The sequence below is a fragment of the Tachypleus tridentatus genome, chromosome 5, assembly GCF_004210375.1.
Source record: "Tachypleus tridentatus isolate NWPU-2018 chromosome 5, ASM421037v1, whole genome shotgun sequence".
Lineage (NCBI taxonomy): Eukaryota > Metazoa > Arthropoda > Merostomata > Xiphosura > Limulidae > Tachypleus > Tachypleus tridentatus.
Window position 1 is genome coordinate 15,465,880 of NC_134829.1, and position 19,699 is coordinate 15,485,578.

Sequence of the window (19,699 nt, forward strand, 5' to 3'; positions counted from 1 at the left end):
TTTTTACTTCAATCATTATTTGGATGACAACAAAGCCAATCAAAGTTGTTCTGGGGGTAACGAAACCAATCTTGAAATAAAAGCATGGATACAGACAACCACGTCCTCTGGAGGGAAGTAAGAAATCTCGAAGTAATCTCCCCCAGTTTTGCAAAGTCTAAAGACTTATAAGAATAAAGAGGTGCACAAAAAACAAACAAGTAACGAAGTAACCAAAAATAAATATATACAGCTTATTTGAGTTAGAGCGATAACAGTCTTTAGCAGGAAAAATACTAGAAGACCATCAAAATGACTCAAGTAATATTTCCGCATGTTTGATGTCGTAACACAGAAACCAGTTTTGTGGCAGGGATAAAGAAGGTTGTTAAATGAACCAGTGATGTTTATAAAGCAACCACAGGAACGGTTAATGTAGTTATAGTTTTGATAGATAAAGAATCCGTCATGGGTAGGTTTTTTCTCATCTTCCTAATACTGCTGATAATTGGTAAGTTGTTATTTCAATGTTCTAATGGGAGTGTGAGAACTAATTAATTTATTAGGTTACTCGTAATTTCTAGAAACGAAAACGAGGCTGTTCTTTTCATTGCTCATATCGCACACTTCCTCAGTTTATGTATCCAAAAGACAAAATCGTTTAGCAAGTTCTTTTATAATAACATTATTTGCATAAAGTGCTATAACTCATATATGCTCCTGAAACATATGTACAATATAAAAATAATAGGGATAGCACACTTTTACTGGCTACAACGTAATAAAACGTGAGGCTATTGCTCTGAAAATACATCTAATTTACGAGTAAGCAGTAAGTATAAGGATTTATACAAGATGCTAAAAAAAAATCTATATTCGTTTCCCACACTGAACATAGCGCAAATAGCAGCCCAATGTGTAGCTTAGGGTTAAAACAACGATTTCCTGTCCAATGCACTTCATTTACAAATACAGCTGTAAACCTTTGCGCAATGTTAAATATATTAAATTCGGATTCCCAATTGGTAAAAATGAAGAATAATAATAAGGATGAAGACCCTCGACAAAATTCAAATCGTTGTATTTGCAGAAGGAATGAAGGGTTCGATTCCCTTCGGTCGACTCGGAAGATAGCCCGAAGTAGGTTTGCTATAAGAATGTTTCCTGTCCAATGCACTTCATTTACAAATACAGCTGTAAACCTTTGCGCAATGTTAAATATATTAAATTCGGATTCCCAATTGGTAAAAATGAAGAATAATAATAAGGATGAAGACCCTCGACAAAATTCAAATCGTTGTATTTGCAGAAGGAATGAAGGGTTCGATTCCCTTCGGTCGACTCGGAAGATAGCCCGAAGTAGGTTTGCTATAAGAAAACAAACACACACGCATTTACAGAAGGAATGAAGGGTTCGATTCCCTTCGGTCGACTCGGAAGATAGCCCGAAGTAGGTTTGCTATAAGAAAACAAACACACACGCATTTACAGAAGGTTTTATTGTTTTGTAATGCAGCGAAATTTCAAAGTAATTTTACCATGATATTTGTTAACTGATGCTATATTATCATTAATCAATAATTTACTCATATATTCGGGTCCGGCATGGCCAGGTGGTTAAGGCACTCGACTCGTAATCTGAGGGTCGCAAGTTCAAATCCCCGTCACACCAAATATGCTCGCCATTTCAGCCGTGGGGGCGTTATAAGGTTTGAGTTAATCTCAGTATTCGTTGGTAAAAAAAGTAGCCCAAGAATTGGCGGTGGATGGTGATGACTAGCTGCTAAATTGCGCGAAATTCAAAAACAAACTTACATATTTAGTAAAATGATAAACAGAAGGAAAACAGATTACAGAATATATTTCGAATGCATCATGAATTACAAGATGCCTGAGACAACTATAACTATTCTTAACAAACAACTGAGTTTTAAGTGTAAAAATTTACAAAAGTTTAAATCAAGAGAGGTTTGTAAGTCGTTAATAATAAGAGTATTTTATTACACTTTCTTTAATGCAATGTTCTAGGTCTGAATATCCCGTAATAACGATAGATGTTATTGGTTTGGAATTAAACACAAAGCTACACAATAAACTATTTTCTAGCGTCATAACTTCTCTTTAGTGGCATAGTGGTATGCCTGTGAACATGTGAACAAATAGATGAGTGGCTGGGTTTATGTAATGGACAACTGGTTTTATTTGATATTCCTAAATATTCACAGACTAAATTTCAAGTGGTGTTTTGTTTAGCCAGGTTTTAGTTCTGATAAAGTCATATTTCATTTGAGTTATCTTCAACCTGTTGGTGTCTGTTAACAATATCTAATGAAAGGCCTTAATTTTAAACATTTCAACTTTGAAACTCAACTATGCTAATCATATTTATAATTATAGAAAGGCTTAGAGAACCCTTACTGTCTTTCTGTTATTCACTAACCCGAACAACAACACAGCGCACGTTCTTGTAGAAACTCCACTCTCATATGATTCTCATCATCCAACCTCTTCATTAAATGATGATAAACTACACACTCTTTATTCTGTCCGAGAACAAAGATGTTATTATCACTAAACCAGACAAAGATATTGGTGTTATCATTATGAAAAACAAACAAACCTTACTCTGTTGATAAACTAAACCACCAGTTTAGTGACCCTTGTACATTAAAAAAACTAGACACACAGTTGCTCTTCCCGAGAGGAGATTGTACGTTTCTTCAAAACCATTAAAAATCAAAATGTTATCTCTAAAACGACTTTTCACTAGATTGCTCCAAGTAGCACTAAACTCAATATTTTTATGGCCTACCTAAAGTGCATAAAATTGGTTATTTTCTATGCCCTATTCTCTCAGCTGTAGGCTCCCGCAATTGAAACCTATTGAAAGTTATCGCTCCTGTCCTCAGTTCCTCACTTTGAGGAAATTTACTGTCAGCTATCGATTAACATGTTATGGTCAGTTTTTGATGTTGAATCTTTATATACTAATTTTGATGAAACTTTGAATTTAATCGTAGACTTCTTCTTTCTAACTGACATTAAGCAGTATCTCAGTTTCACCTTAAACAGTTGTTGGAGGGTCTTACACTCCCTACATTTCGTTTTTAATAACATCATTCATAGCCAGATAAGTGGAATCGCCATTGAATCTTTGCTGAGCCCAACGATAGCCAATAGTTTTCTTTGCAACTGGCTAAAAAAACTGCCCACGTTAATTCAAATCTATCTTGTACAAATGTTACAGCGATAACATTTTCTTGCTGTTTAGACAGTATAGTTACGTTGTTTAGACAGTCTAGTTACGTTGTTCAGACAGTCTAGTTACGTTGTTTAGACAGTCTAATTACGTTGCTTAGACAGTCCAGTTACGTTGTTTAGACAGTCTAATTACGTTGGTTAGACAGTCTAGTTATGTTGTTTAGACAGTCTAGTTACGTTGTCAGACAATCTAGTTACGTTGTTTAGACAGTCTAGTTACGTTGTTTAGACAGTCTAGTTACGTTGTTTAGACAGTCTAATTACGTTGTTTAGACAGCCTAGTTACGTTGTTTAGACAGTCTAATTACATTGTCAGACAGTCTAGTTACGTTGTTTAGACAGTCTAGTTACGTTGTTTAGACAGTCTAATTACGTTGCTTAGACAGTCTAGTTACGTTGTTCAGACAGTCTAGTTACGTTGTTTGGACAGTCTAGTTACGTTGTTTAGACAGTCCAACTACGTTGCTTAGACAGTCTAGTTACGTTGCCCAGACAGTCTAGTTACGTTGTTTAGACAGCCTAGTTACGTTGTTTAGACAGTCTAATTACGTTGTTTAGACAGTCTAATTACGTTGCTTAGACAGTCTAGTTACGTTGTTCAGACAGTCTAGTTACGTTGTTTGGACAGTCTAGTTACGTTGTTTAGACAGTCTAGTTACGTTGTTTAGGCAGTCTAGTTACGTTGTTTAGACAGTCTAATTACGTTGTTTAGGCAGTCTAGTTACGTTGTTTAGACAGCCTAGTTACGTTGTTTAGACAGTCTAATTACGTTGTCAGACAATCTAGTTACGTTGTTTAGACAGTCTAGTTACGTTGTTTAGACAGTCTAGTTACGTTGTTTAGACAGTCTAACTACGTTGTTTAGACAGCCTAGTTACGTTGTTTAGACAGTCTAATTACATTGTCAGACAGTCTAGTTACGTTGTTTAGACAGTCTAGTTACGTTGTTTAGACAGTCTAATTACGTTGCTTAGACAGTCTAATTACATTGTCAGACAGTCTAGTTACGTTGTTTAGACAGTCTAATTACGTTGTTTAGACAGCCTAGTTACGTTGTTTAGACAGTCTAATTACATTGTCAGACAGTCTAGTTACGTTGTTTAGACAGTCCAACTACGTTGCTTAGACAGTCTAGTTACGTTGCCCAGACAGTCTAGTTACGTTGTTCAGACAGTCTAGTTACGTTGTTTGGACAGTCTAGTTACGTTGTTTAGACAGTCCAACTACGTTGCTTAGACGGTCTAATTACGTTGCTTAGACAGTCTAATTACGTTGTTTAGACAGTCTAGTTACGTTGTTGAGACAGTCTAATTACGTTGCTCAGACAGTCTAGTTACGTTGTTTAGACAGTCTAGTTACGTTGTTTAGACAGTCTAATTACGTTGCTTAGACAGTATAGTTACGTTGTTCAGACAGTCTAGTTACGTTGTTTAGACTGTCTAGTTACGTTGTTCAGACAGTCAAGTTACGTTGCTTAGACAGTCTAGTTACGTTCCTTAGACAGTCTAGTTACGTTGTTTAGACAGTCTAGTTACGTTGTTTAGACAGTCTAGTCACGTTGTTTAGACAGTGTAATTACGTTGTTTAAACAGTCTAGTTACGTTGTTTAGACAGTCTATTTACGTTGTTTAGACAGTCTAATTACATTGTCAGACAGTCTAGTTACGTTGTTTAGACAGCTTAGTTACGTTGTTTAGACGGTCTAATTACATTGTCAGACAGTCTAGTTACGTTGCTTAGACAGTCCAACTACGTTGCTTAGACGGTCTAATTACGTTGCTTAGACAGTCTAATTACGTTGTTTAGACAGTCTAGTTACGTTGCTTAGACAGTCTAATTACGTTGTTTAGACAGTCTAGTTACGTTGTTGAGACAGTCTAATTACGTTGCTCAGACAGTCTAGTTACGTTGTTTAGACAGTCTAGTTACGTTGTTTAGACAGTCTAATTACGTTGCTTAGACAGTATAGTTACGTTGTTCAGACAGTCTAGTTACGTTGTTTAGACTGTCTAGTTACGTTGTTCAGACAGTCAAGTTACGTTGCTTAGACAGTCTAGTTACGTTCCTTAGACAGTCTAGTTACGTTGTTTAGACAGTCTAGTTACGTTGTTTAGACAGTCTAGTCACGTTGTTTAGACAGTGTAATTACGTTGTTTAAACAGTCTAGTTACGTTGTTTAGACAGTCTATTTACGTTGTTTAGACAGTCTAATTACATTGTCAGACAGTCTAGTTACGTTGTTTAGACAGTCTAGTTACGTTGTTCAGACAGTCTAATTACGTTGCTTAGACAGTATAGTTACGTTGTTCAGACAGTCTAGTTACGTTGTTTAGACTGTCTAGTTACGTTCCTTAGACAGTCTAGTTACGTTGTTTAGACAGTCTAATTACGTTGTTTAGACAGTCTAGTTACGTTGTTTAGACAGTCTAGTCACGTTGTTTAGACAGTGTAATTACGTTGTTTAAACAGTCTAGTTACGTTGTTTAGACAGTCTATTTACGTTGTTTAGACAGCTTAGTTACGTTGTTTAGACAGTCTAATTACATTGTCAGACAGTCTAGTTACGTTGTTTAGACAGTCTAGTTACGTTGTTCAGACAGTCTAGTTACGTTGCTTAGACAGTCTAGTTACGTTGTTCAGACAGTCTAGTTACTTTGTTTGGACAGTCTAGTTACGTTGTTTAGACAGTCCAACTACGTTGCTTAGACAGTCTAGTTACGTTGTTTAGACAGTCTAGTTACGTTGCTTAGACAGTCTAATTACGTTGCTTAGACAGTCTAATTACGTTGTTTAGACAGTCTACTTACGTTTCTAAATTCCTTTCTTACATTAATTCTCAATATCACAACATCAATTTCACATTCAAACTCCAAGAAAATGAATCTTCACTTTTCCGAGACATCAGTTTTACCAAAGAAGTTAAAAATGTTTCTACCTCCGTTTATTGTAAAAAAAATACTTTTACAGATTTTTATATTAATTTTAACGGCTTTGTCTCCAACTTCATACTAAAGCTAGTTTTGTCACTATTTGACACATTTTTGAAATATTTTCTCGAATTATCGTATTTTACAACGAGATATTAAACTTTGGATCCGCATGGGCAGATGGTTAAGGCACTCGACGCGTAATCTGAGGGTCGCGGCTTCGAATCCCCGCCATACCAAACACGCTCGCTCTTTCAGCCGTGGGGACGGTATAATGTTGCGCTCAATCCCACGATTCGTTGATAAAAGAGTCGCCCAAGAGTTGGCAGTGGGTGGTGATGACTGGTTGTCTTCCCTATAGTCTTACACTACTAAATTAGAGACGGCTAGCGCAGAGTGCCTTCGTGTAGCTTTGCGCAAAATTAAAAAGCAAACAAACATTATACTTTTGTACAGACACTAGTTAAACAATGTCTTTCTAATTGACTTTCAAATAAATATTACTCGCAAATTTCTAAACAACAATTTCTCGCTACCTGCTACTGTCCCCAAATTTCCCCTTATTATCCGCTCCTTTTTTTATGAACTCAAACATAACCTAACAAAAAACAAAGAAAACACTTCCTTAATAAAACCTTCTTCCCTTAAATTCAGCTGACACAAATATATTGACCTAGCTTCTGCATTAAACACTTATTTCTATATAAAGATTAAATACGTACATGTTCACGGTTCGTGTAAAAGCACAAGTTTATAAAACTCTGCCTTTCTCTGACGTAATAACACACTGAGTGACTATCTTTTAGAATTTCGAACTAATATCGGGTTGGACTACTGTATTTGCTACAGTAGCATGTACATGGTGTGGCACAGACTCAGAAAGACGCTGGATAGTATTTTTTGGTCAATACGTCTTTGGGCGTAGTTCGTATTTCGTAAACGGATGTTGGAAACAAATCACAATGGTGAATGCAGCATCATAGCTTAAAAAGAATTTGTAGTTGTTCTCTCCAATAAATATGACGACTGTAGTTATCATAGTGTTTTCTAAATGTCCCCCAGTGGCAGAGCGGTGTGTCTTCAAACGTACAATGCTAGAAACCGGGTTTCGATAGCCCATTATGTAGCTTTGTGCTTAATTCCAAACAACAGCTCTCTAAAACTAATTTTGAATAATACTATAGTAGTGAAATTTTGCTTATTATATTGTGGGATGGACATGATCAAAAACTACGTTCAGGCGCCCTCTGGATGTAATTCCAATTTTAAGGAATTGAATCCTTAACATGGTAACACTTACAACAACTTTGTAGAAGCAAGATCAATTTTTCAATTTCAGAGCAACACAAACAGGATAAGTTCCTTATGTGATTGCTTCTACTTGTAATAGTATAATATTATAGCAAAAACGTGAAGCGCCACCTATCAGATCCCATCACACAGTTTCATTACTATTCATTACTGGAACTCTCAACATTTACCTTTTTAAGATCGGTTCATTTATCATGTGACACAATTTGTACCGTTCTTTGAATACTGTAGGCGGAGATTTCTGAACACTAGGTACCGTTGAAGGAATCAGTCACTCGTCTGGCTCTGTTACCTTTATTAACCATCTTCATTCGTCCAGGTCTCTGTCTTCCAGGCTCTGTTTCCTTTATTAACCATCTTCATTCGTCCAGGCCTCTGTCTTCCAGACTCTCTTACCTTTATTAAGCATCTTCATTCGTCCAGGCCTCTGTCTTCCAGGCTCTGTTACCTTTATTAACCATCTTCATTCGTCCAGGCCTCTGTCTTCCAGGCTCTGTTTCCTTTATTAACCATCTTCATTCGTCCAGGCCTCTATCTTCCAGGCTCTGTTACCTTTATTAACCATCTTCATTCGTCCTCGCCTCTGTCTTCCAGGCTCTGCTACCTTTATTAACCATCTTCATTCGTCCTCGCCTCTGTCTTCCAGGCTCTGTTACCTTTATTAACCATCTTCATTCGTCCTCGCCTCTGTCTTCCATACTTATTTATAGACTTATTTGTGTGTGGATGATGATTCAGACCATCTGTTCATATAGAGCTGGCTCAAAGAAACAGTCTTTGATAATAATGAATTTATGAAAGTCATAGGGACATTTGTTCTTACTCATTTGTGGATGGAAGACAAATAATTTCGTTTATTGCCGTATTTTTTAATTCTTTCCACACATGAACTTTGTCATTCCTCAATTGTGATATAACCTGACGAAAATGTAAAGTGACATTTTGGTATTATTGTGATGGTTTATATTGTTGGTTGGTTCTTTTGGATTATTCAGTGAAACTAATAACGGAAAGTTATTCCATTTAATGATAACAAGAAATATTTATTTCTTTTAATACCAGAGTTAGCGAAATCAACATTCAACGATAGGCAAAGCTTCCCAAATAAAATACGTTTAACAGAAAATTTGCTTGTTTATAATTCGAAACACAATGAACTAGCTAAAATGGTTAATTAGTTATGGAAAATAATCCGACTAAAGCATGCACTGATTACTCAGTAGCTAGTAATCTCTCTCACGCACTACAACAATCTTTTTTTTTTTCTTTAGTTAAGGCTCAAATCGTTTCTTTAGTTCTGGAGATTGTTTACCACACAAATGGCACGCTCATCTAATTACTGTAAGATCCCTCCCAACCACACAACAATATCAGTTTCTAGAAATATCTAGATAAACAGTATAATCTTTAATATTATTTAAGAATGTGATTAATTTCATACAATAGAGCTATTCTACATCCTTAAGATTTTATTTGTTGTAAATGTATAACCAATCTCAGAGGTTGATAATACAAAAACATTAACCTTGTAATATAGCTTAATAACGAACTGTGGATCGAAGTTTCACACCCTCTTCCTCCCAAAGAAAGCATCATCCTCTGCTCTTGGTGTTCGTTCGTTATAAGAACGACATTCAAATCCCTCTATTCGAGTATAAGTGGATGATTTTGACTAGCTGTCTTTCTTCAACCTTCAACTACATCACTTTAAAATTACGAACGACTAAAAATATCAGTTAAACAAACTAATACCATTGAAGAAGAGAATTGGTCTAAATTAAAAAAATCCAAAATGGCTTGAGGCAATGTTTTATGTACTTGGTACAAAAAAAACAAACTAGAATAATTTATCATATAGAAATGTTTGAAAATTGAATAAAGTCAGTTATAACACATTTACTTCTAAGTTTTAGGCTCACAGTGAACTTATTTAGCACTTTGAATTTGTTCTCCAAGCAGAAAAACAACTAAGCTGCCCGTTTCTTCTTGTTGGAACAGATGAACACATTTTTCTTAAAATGGCAGGCGCTAAAAATTCCGCCATATTGTTCGAACATTAAACATTTTTTTATTAATATTAAATAGTTGTTCCTCTTTTTGGCATGGAATCAATATAGCTGTCAAATTATAACTGAATCTGAAACGTTTTCTTCTATATCCGAAAATGCATTTAAAATTGATCTTCAGTGAAGCAGTTTTGTTTTTTGTTTTGAATTTCGAGCAAAGTTACTCGAGGGTTATTTGCCCTAGCCTCCCTAATTTAGCAGTCTAAGACGAGAGGAAAGCCAGCTAGTGATCACCACCCACCGCCAACTTTTGGACTACTCTTTTACTAACGAATTTTGGGATTGATCGTAACATTATAACATCCCCACGGCTGAAAGGGCGAACATGTTTGGTGCGACGGGGATTCGAACCTGCGACCCTCGGATTAGAAGTCGAGCGTCTTAGCCACTTGTTCATGTCGGGCCAAGCAGTTTTGTAGCGTCTATACAATAGTATTTACACTATCACCGATTTACAAGTGTTCTTGTACCAATATTAGCCTTTACTTGAATATCTTTCTCATTGCAAAAAATATCGCTTTCTCTAAAAGTCGAAAACTCTCACTGCAAACTAATTAATAATGAGCCTACCCACGATTCTCTTAATCTATTTTGAGTTAAAATATATCAATAAAGATAACTGAGGTAACCTCTATTCTTAACTGCGGTCTCATGTGGATTACTTTAAGTTAACAAACGAAAGTATCGAAAGCAGATTATATTTTGTTCAAAAACTGACTATTTGTTGTTGGGTTTTGTTTCAAGTCAAAACGTTTATTGAACGTCCAGAAAACGACAGTTCTCTGTGTTATTTACTAGGAATTTTTGTATGTTAAACGAACAAATTGTGCATTTTTATTAGTTTATACTTTAATAACAATAAAAAAGATAAACGAAACACAAAACCAAAGAGCAACAAGATCTCAACGTAAATAATGTTTAACGATAATTAATTAATTCAGATTCTTGAGTGACTTTTGGCCAATCTAAAATAATCTATTTGTTTTTCTGGATGGTTATTATTTACTACTAGAAGGTCAAATTGAAGGAACTAGCTTGAAGAAATAGTTTAGATTTAAATTCACTAGTCTTATTTCAAGGTCTGTACCAGACACATTGCCAAGAATGTCACATGCGGGAGCTCGATATATGTGTGGCAACTCTGGTGTTCAGTCGAGAATATGGAGTTCCGGAAACTGAGAGAGAATTTGATATTCAATGCTCGTAAGTACAGTGGAAAAAATATTTATCAGGCCAACAAAACGACTTGTGAATTAACCTGTGTAGCTAAATATTTAGTGACCCTAACTACATATACAACGTTTAACCATGGAAATGATAATTTCTAAGCCCACGTAGATAATCTGATATTAATTACAGTCGCATATATAACTTATTTAGCTAGAAGAAATATAATTTCTAAAACAAGAAACTTAAATAATGCATTTTTCTGTAAAAGTCCGTTTCTGGAAGGAATGTTGTTATTTAGCGAAATTTTTCAATTCAAACCAAGAGGTGTTCATCATATTGGTTCTGGTGACGGGGATGATTTGTTCTCTGTTTCGGTAAATTTACTGTATGTATTACAAAGTAGCTGTTACTTGTCCTAACAGAACTTGGAGTATGAAAAGCAAAGTTTGTAAGAGGTACACTAACCCCGTCAATCAAAGTAAGTAAAATATTTTTATTGAAAGTAATCCTTCGAAACGTTAAAAAAAAAATTGGAAGGATAGAAAAGCAGTTTTATACCACATAAAAGTTATTTAAATATCATATAAAAAAGGTTGCACCACACCAAAATTCTATAAATGTAACACCTAAAACACATCTATACTATATCAAGGTTCTTTAAATATCGTGCAAAAACTTACAAGAAATAATAAATTTCAATTAACGATTTAAATAAACTGAAAACATAAAAGTAGTGGGGACATATTTTTAGTTTTGTTTTAATTATTAACTAAAGGCCTTTAATATCGGATAAGTAAGGCTTACTATTTGTGTCTAACCTAAAATAATTAATTTTACTTATTAATGTAAAATACTACTGCGAGCGTATAAAGCAAAGTGTTTATTAAGTACTATTTCTACGCTTAAACCTCTTTATATTGCATTAGTATATAATATTTTATTATTGTAGACAACCGACATCAACTTTCATTAACGATAAAAAAAATAAACTCGCTGTTGAAAACATCACCGAAATATATAGATTACAATAAATATTTCTTTCGTTACTTTAAAAACAATACTAAAACAAAAATACAAACATCATATGATTTCTGATGAAACGACAAAAATAACCACGAAGCTCCTTTTTTTGTTATCTTTAATACAACAACGAGATATTAAAAGAGATTGATGTTATGTTTCTTGAAGACGACACAAAAACCAAACAAAAGCTTTCTGTTGTGACTTGGATAAACGCAACAAAATTAAAAAGTCTATTGTTATTTCGTTAGTAATCAAAAACGCAAACTTACGATTACCTGCCGTTTCTTTGTACACTAACAGTGTGGTTAATATTACTCTTGTTACTTTGGAAACAACATAATAACAGATAAAAAGCATTTTGTCGTCATTTGAAAATAGAAGTAAAACTGTTTCTTTAATCGAATTAAAGATTAACATAAAAGTAAGATAAACTTTCTAACGTTATCTTAAAAACTGATATAAAAATAAAGCAGACTGAAGTCACACTGAAAACAACACGATTCAAGACACTGGTTTCCAAATTTGGTTCTATTTAAGTGTGATATTTTCTTGAATAAAATACAAAAAGCCTAGATAAAATTTTGTGAAGTTATTTTGAAAGGAACATAAAAATAAAGACGCAGCTTTCTAACATGAGCATGAAGATGTGGTATTAATAACAACTTATTAGTATTTCTTTACATTTTGTAGCTCATTTGCTCTTTATGTAATGTTCCCAGGTTGGACTACGGTAGGTTTACGAACTCACAACGCTAAAGTACATTATACCATAACCAACAGTGGACATAGCAGATAGCTCAATGTGGCTTTAATATAAAACAAATTTAAATAATATATCAATCAACTGGAAAGTTTGTACGTGACATTTTAACATAAATTAATACCATGATGGTAAACATTATAATTCAACATTATGTTTGCTTCATTTCAAGTAAAGAAGTTTTATCTTAGTTTATTTTTAAATTTTAATATTTCGATTAAAGAAACAGTCGTGTGGACCTATGTAAACAAGATTATTCAATGTCAAGCCTGTTATGGATTTAATTTAACATATATTAATATTTCTATGAGATATATCTTTGAAGCCCAGGAGTGCGTTTTGAACTACACGAAATCCTGCATGATGCCAATGCAAAGTGAATTACTCAATTTCGTAGGAGAAGGATCCGACTCATTAATTAATCAATACTGTTCGAGTGGCACCCAGCTCAGAGAAAGTAAGTTTGTCGTATTTAGATACGATTTTATATAGCTTTTATGACAAAGAAGTTTAGGTATCTATACGAAATAAATAAAGACACTGGAAGGAGGAGCTGGTGGATTATTGTATATATATGTATATATGTAACAGAGATCAGGAGAAGTGAGTTTTATAGATCTATTTGACGGAGTAATAATATTATGAATTGATGATTATGATGAAAATCAGGACTGTTAAAGTATACATATATATGAAAGATAAAGGCAAGAAAATGTAAACTTTACGTATCCATCTGATGGATATCAGATGAACTAAATGTTATATTTCCATACATTGTGGCGCGAAACGAACCAATACACAGTTACATTGGTGAACAGCTAGACCGATTTGTTACCAAATTCGGTATACACCTCCACATTCTCCTCTCTGGAAGTGACATAAGGGGGAGGGGTCAGCGTTCGGATTTGATCATACGGGGACTTTTATGCCTCTCCGATGAGCTGTACCTGATTATAACTGACGAATTACAGAACCTATTTTTACCAAAATAAGCATGTATCCTTAAAAGCTACATGGTGGAGTGACATAGGAGGTACGGAGTTTGGAACCGAACACCTTCCCCATGCTTACCAGGGTACGGAGTTTGGAACCGAACACCTTCCCCATGCTTACCAGGGTACGGAGTTTGGAACCGAACACCTTCCCCATGCTTACCAGGGTACGGAGTTTGGAACCGAACACCTTCCCCATGCTTACCAGGGTACGGAGTTTGGAACCGAACACCTTCCCCATGCTTACCAGGGTACGGAGTTTGGAACCGAACACCTTCCCCATGCTTACCAGGGTACGGAGTTTGGAACCGAACACCTTCCCCATGCTTACCAGGGTACGGAGTTTGGAACCGAACACCTTCACCATGCTTACCAGGGTACGGAGTTTGGAACCGAACACCTTCCCCATGCTTACCAGGGCTCCTTTATCTACCTCGTGCACTAAATGAATAAGTAATATCAAAAGGAAACTCTCTGATGTTAGCTTGAAAAGAACGTATATGTGATCGATATTCTAAGTAGGATTTAAATGCTAAACTGACGAAGATTAACGGGTGTAATTGAAATCTCTCTTCAACGAAAAAGTAGGTTCACATGCGTGCCTAAAGATTGGAGATCAAAGAAGTAATTTTAGAACATTTTTCTGCAGGAGCTCAGGAAAAGAAAGTCTTTTATGTCTGAGTGACCTGGCAAGACCCGATAATTAGGGCATTTGACTTACAATATGCGGATTGTAGGATTGAAATCTGTTGATGAACATGCTTGCCCTTTCAGTCGCGAAGGAGCTTTAATATGACGGTCAATTCCACTATAGGTTGATAAAGTAACCCAAGAGTTGAGGGTGGCTAGTCTTTAATACCTGATTTATCTTTAGCCTATCACCTCAAAATTGGGGCGGTTAGAGCAGATAGACCTCTAGTGGATTTGTGTGAAACTAAAGAAGCAAACAAACTGCGTATCTATGTAAACAATAAAAAAAGAAAGTATTAAGTTCTTTGTCTAGCGAAAAGCAGGGGGTCTCGCACCTGTAGAATGTTCAGGTAATTGAGCTGAAAGCTTGCTGTGCGTTAGAAAACTAAAAAACAAATATGCGGTGATAGTCCAAATAATATTTAATACTGAGGTGGCTGTGTTTGTACTATATTTGAATTTGCTAAGTAACAATTTCGTGTATGAATCTATTTCTCTCTCTTAATAGTTTGAATACACTGCCATTTTTGATGAATACACGAAGTTTTTATTATCTTAGATGTGATATTCCGAAATCCATTTTCAATTTTTATAATTTTTAGAAATACACATGTAGCAATTTGTTTGGACATAGTTCTTTCTCTCAATATTTGAACTGTTCTGAACTAGCAATGCAAGCAGATAGAAAACAGCGAATCCTTAAGAGTTGTTAACATATTCAAATTTCATACGTTACGTAATTTTTCCAAAGATGGCAGATTCTCCTTAACTGTATCTTTCAGTTTTGCCTGATAACTTTTACTTCATAATTTTATCTTTTCAAATACCAGGAAGAAAATTTATTGTGTACGATATTTAGTTACCCAAAGTTGAATAATAATTTGAGACAGAGATGATTATTTTACATGAGATTACAGTTCTAATTGATTACTTAATATTTATTGTAATCTTATTTTTTCTCTTTTGCCTGTTCCTAGATTACCTGAATAAATCCACTTGTCTCAATGAAGCTTTCAACCAGTTCACACCATGCTGGAGAGATTTGGAAGCTGGATTGGACAAGTTCGGTGAGATAAGTTATGAGTCTCGTGCCCCCATCTTTTGTTGGTGAGTTTATTAAATGAAGTAAACAGTACTTAATTTAAACACGTACTGGACGTAAACAAAAGACTGGTGTAAATATAAGTTAGTAGACGTTTTATACAACAACGTATTAAAAGCTTATCAAAATTTTTAATAAGATCCAACGTTAGGTCATAAAATAACATTATAAGTTTATTTAATGATATATTAAGTAGGTAATGTTTAGCCCTAACTAAAATGTACACAAGTTACAGTGCTAATATATCTCTTTTATAGAATATAGGCCGTATATAATAAAGGCTTATCTGAAGCTATGCCTAAAACAAGTGGACTAGATTTTGTTTTGATTATAATTATTTTGTAATTTTCTAGAAATCCTGGAATTAAAGAAGTAATGTGACAATAAAGATAATTTGACTATAAACATTTTGCATGTCTCTGCGACAAATATAAAGGTGAAGTTCGAAAGAGATGTAATAATTGAACTTCACTTAAGTCGCAACAGTACCTTGTGATATTAAGATATACATCTATTCGTAATAATACTTCGTACACACTGGCAGAGTTAATTATTATTCCAACATATTCATATTAAAATAAAATACTGTTTTAACTACAAATACATTTTGTATTTTTATAAGTCAGAACGAAATATATTTCATATCACTTTTATGGTGTAAATACTTCTTCCAAGCTGGCGAGGCATGATTATAATTAGTGCGGCCCTGCATGGCCATTGATTAGGGCGCTTGATTTCTAATCTGAAGGTCGCGGGTTCAAATCTCTGTCACATGAAACATGTTTGACCTTTCACCCGTAGAAGCGTTATAATGTTACAGTCAATCCTATTATTCATTGGTAAAAGAGAAGCTCAAGAGTTGGAGGTGATGACTAGCTGCCTTCCCTCTAGTATTTCACTGCCACACGACGACTATCTGCGCAAGTCGTCCCTAATTTAGCAATTCTTTTACCAATGAATAATGAGATTGACTGTAAAATTATAACGATCTTACGGCTAAAAAAGTGAGCATTTTTTGTGTGATGGAGATTTGAACCCGTGACCATCATATTACGAGTCGAACGCCCTAACCACCTGGCCATACCGAGCCTTAATGTGGTCGAATTACTATTATTTTTAGGTGTCCCTAACGGATGGAATAATTAATATAATTTTAAAAGGTGTTATAGGTTTAACACTGATGTCTCATGATAAGTATAATTAATTATATTTCATATATTCAAGTTTGCCAAGCTTTTACTAGTAATAAAGTTGTGTATTCGAATTGTTATCGCTATGATTCTTGTGACAATAATTATAAAGATTTTTAACTTCCGACTTTATTAATACTACATAAAACACAGAGTACCTACTCTTTAAAAATAATATATGTTATTTGTGATAGCACGTATCGAAGACTTTTCGAGTGTGTTCGAAAAACAGTTGAAGCCGAATGTGGAGTGGAAGGCGTGGAGTTTGTTTTGGAGCTCCTGAGGATTGGTTTCTCTCGAATTCCAGAAATTATCTGTAGCGGATACAAACACCTTAACAAACAATGTGTAGATTTACTGCCCCCATCCGGCACAGCACCTAAAGGAAGCAGGTCCAAATCTGTATTGTCTCGTCTCTTATTCTATATTAAGAGCCCTTAATCTTCAGTAGATTAAAACTGAGCAAAAATCTAAAATAATCAACGTGATATTTTGTGCTATAAGTTTAAAACGTTTTTACTTTTATTATCGAAGTGCAGAATGCCACAGTTACAGTTTATCAATTACAGAGCTCATTGTGTGTGTTTAATGTTTTTTTTTTTGTCTCAGACTTCAAAACGAGAACTACGTGAACGTGTATTAAGTGTTGACAATAAAGAACCTTCGTTTCCATATATGTTTACTTTGGTACATCAGCCTTACCTTCAGTCCAATTAGCCATTACAACCTTAGTGATCAAAATCACTACACAAAGTAGAGACAAATAACAATGTTCGTAAATTGTTTCAAAAAGAGACAGTCTTTCATCATGACCTACAATTAAGTAATATAATTATCATACACAAAAATATTTCGACAAAGAGCTAGAATGTTGAAAATGAGACCGAAACCCAGTATTGTAATACCAAGTATATATAAACAAAAGTATATAGTAAAATTACTGAAACAACAAAAAACAAACAAACCTGAATGCTTTCGAAAAATGGTCCTTTTTTCTTCAAGGGTAAACTGGAAGAAAGAGCTCAGGTTACAGTCATGTGAAAAAGTTAGGACACCCTATGAAAGCCTGTGTATATATGTAACAATTTTGAATAAATGAATATGTAATTTTAATTTTAATTTAATGAGAGATTAAAGTAATATAACTAAACAATTAAAACTGAAGAAAAGACTTTTCAAAATCTTCTGTAAAATGTAATTCGACAAAAATGCATATTCTGACTGAGGAAAAAGTTAGGACACCCCCACATTTATACCCACATAAAATGGTTCAATTCACACACAGGTGTATCACACCAGGTGCACGTAATTAGAAGATCGTTACTCAGCATTGTAAATGAGGCTTGCCCTATTTAAACTTCAGACATTTAGTTTGGTGTGCTCCTGCCTGTTGAAGTGAGAGTGTACACCACTTCTAAGCCTGTTAGGATTTTGCCATGCATTGTGGTGCCGTGACTGTTTCGGATGTTTTTTGTGTTTATTATCGTGTACTGTAACGTGTCCAGCTCTTATAGTGTAACTTAGCTCTGTGTTGTGTTGTGTCCGCGCTGTTTCGCGGCCGTTTCGTGTGTGTGTGACCTGTATTGTGTAGGTCGGTATGGCTGCGGCCATATGGCCATACTCTGTTCGGCCGCGGTCTATCTGCTTCGTGGTGCCCGCGGTAACGCTATCCTCGGTGGTTATAGACGCCTTGAACGCTGCTGTTGGGGGTAGCCACACCGAGTGCGTCCAGCATTTTGCCGGCGGGCGCTACGTGGCGATGCTGGCGTCGGCCGCTCATGCCCGTCGCTTGCTGGACCAGGGAGTCTTTCCCTTGGGGGACAAAAGTGTGCCTGTGGAGCCGGTCGGGGAGAACATTAAGTGGATCACCCTCCGGTCGGCCCCTTTCGAGATGCCCCATGACGTTGTTAAGGACGTGTTGACGGCGTATGGGACAGTGCCCCCTGTCCCCCCTGTTTGTGTGGGGTGGGTCCCTCTGAGGAGGGTCCTGCTCCTCCTGTTTGGGATGGGTCAGTGGGGGTGGTCGGGGACTCTGAGGAGCCCCTGGCTTCCACTGCTGGAGCTGCTGAGGTTGGGGTTTCAAGGGACCCTCGGAACTGGCTCTGGGGTTTGTGGTTGTTCCGGCCCCTTTCTCCGAGGTGCAAACCCCGGCATTGGACGAGCTGTTGTCACAAAGCTCGTTCATGAGTTTGTTGGACTTCGCCAGTTTTCCCTGTCTCTCTGGTTTGGGTGAAGACAATGGGGAGGTGCAGGGGCCTTGCAGCCCCGTCTGTTGCCGGACTTCAGTCCAGATGTCCCTTGCATGCAGCGGCGGTGGTCGGATATTGGTGGCCGCTGCTGCGAGGAGGGGGTGGGGTCGGGCAACCTCAAGAGGCCACACGCACCCCTGCCTCCGTCAACTTTGTCGAAGCAGCAGCATCACTAAGTCCTCCCCTCTGATTGGTTGATAGGTTTTTCCTGCCTTACTCTGAACATCCGGGGGATGCGTAGCGCTGCTAAGTAATTCTACACATTCTCCCTGTTCAACTGCTTTGCAGTTGATGCGATATTCTTGCAGGAGACCCATTTTGCCTCTCAAAGGGACCATTTTTCGTTTTATTCCCGTTACCCTGTCCATGCCTTCTGGTCGTTTGGCACTACACGTTCGCGTGGGGATCCTTTTCCATCCGCATTTTCTTGGGACCATCCTCGCGTCGCATAGCGATGCTGATGGGCGGGTGGTGTACGTTGACATTGTCACTGGGGGTCATAAGATTTGGCTTGTCAATGTCTATGCGCCTATCGGAACCAGGGAGCGAGATGCTTTCTTCTCTGGCTTGGACAGGTTCATGGTCACACAGGCCAATATCGTCTTTGGGGGCGACTTCAACTGTATTTTGGATCCTCCCCTTGACAAGATTGGGGGGTGATCCTCTTTCTGGTGATCAGTGTGTGCGGTCTCTGCGTGCAGTGCTGTCAGGTTTCGCTTTTTGTGATGTCTGGTGTGCACTGCATGGGTCTGCTTCTGTGGCTACCAGGCCTAAGGCAAAGCCTCAGCGGGGCTGCTGTTCATCGGGTTGGGGATGTCTTGTTTACAATGTCTGACCATCGGGCGTTTCTCACCACACTCCGGGATTTTATCCCCGTTTCTTAGGGCCCCGGTGTGTGGAGGCTCAACGTCTCCCTCCTTTCTGAGAATGGGGTTGGAGACACTTTGCTTGCCCTTGTTCGGGGGCTCTGTTCTGTTGA

At 36.6% G+C, this 19,699-nt stretch overlaps 1 protein-coding gene across 1 annotated transcript; it reads left to right on the forward strand.

Annotated features, from left to right (window-relative positions):
- Positions 1-388: 388 nt before the first annotated feature.
- Positions 389-17,108, forward strand: LOC143250231 (uncharacterized). Its single transcript, XM_076500708.1, has 5 exons — positions 389-490; positions 10,624-10,747; positions 12,809-12,954; positions 15,157-15,286; positions 16,666-17,108. Exons 1-5 carry the CDS (start codon positions 448-450, stop codon positions 16,910-16,912), a joined length of 690 nt encoding a protein of 229 aa, XP_076356823.1. The 5' UTR covers positions 389-447; the 3' UTR covers positions 16,913-17,108.
- The last annotated feature ends 2,591 nt before the right edge of the window (positions 17,109-19,699 follow it).

Coding starts and splice junctions, on each gene's coding strand:
- LOC143250231 (XM_076500708.1), top strand. CDS start 448: ATGGGTAGGTTTTTTCTCATCTTCCTAATACTGCTGATAATTG. Junction 491..10,623: donor CCTAATACTGCTGATAATTG/GTAAGTTGTTAT, acceptor TCTTATTTCAAG/GTCTGTACCAGACACATTGC. Junction 12,955..15,156: donor TGGCACCCAGCTCAGAGAAA/GTAAGTTTGTCG, acceptor GCCTGTTCCTAG/ATTACCTGAATAAATCCACT.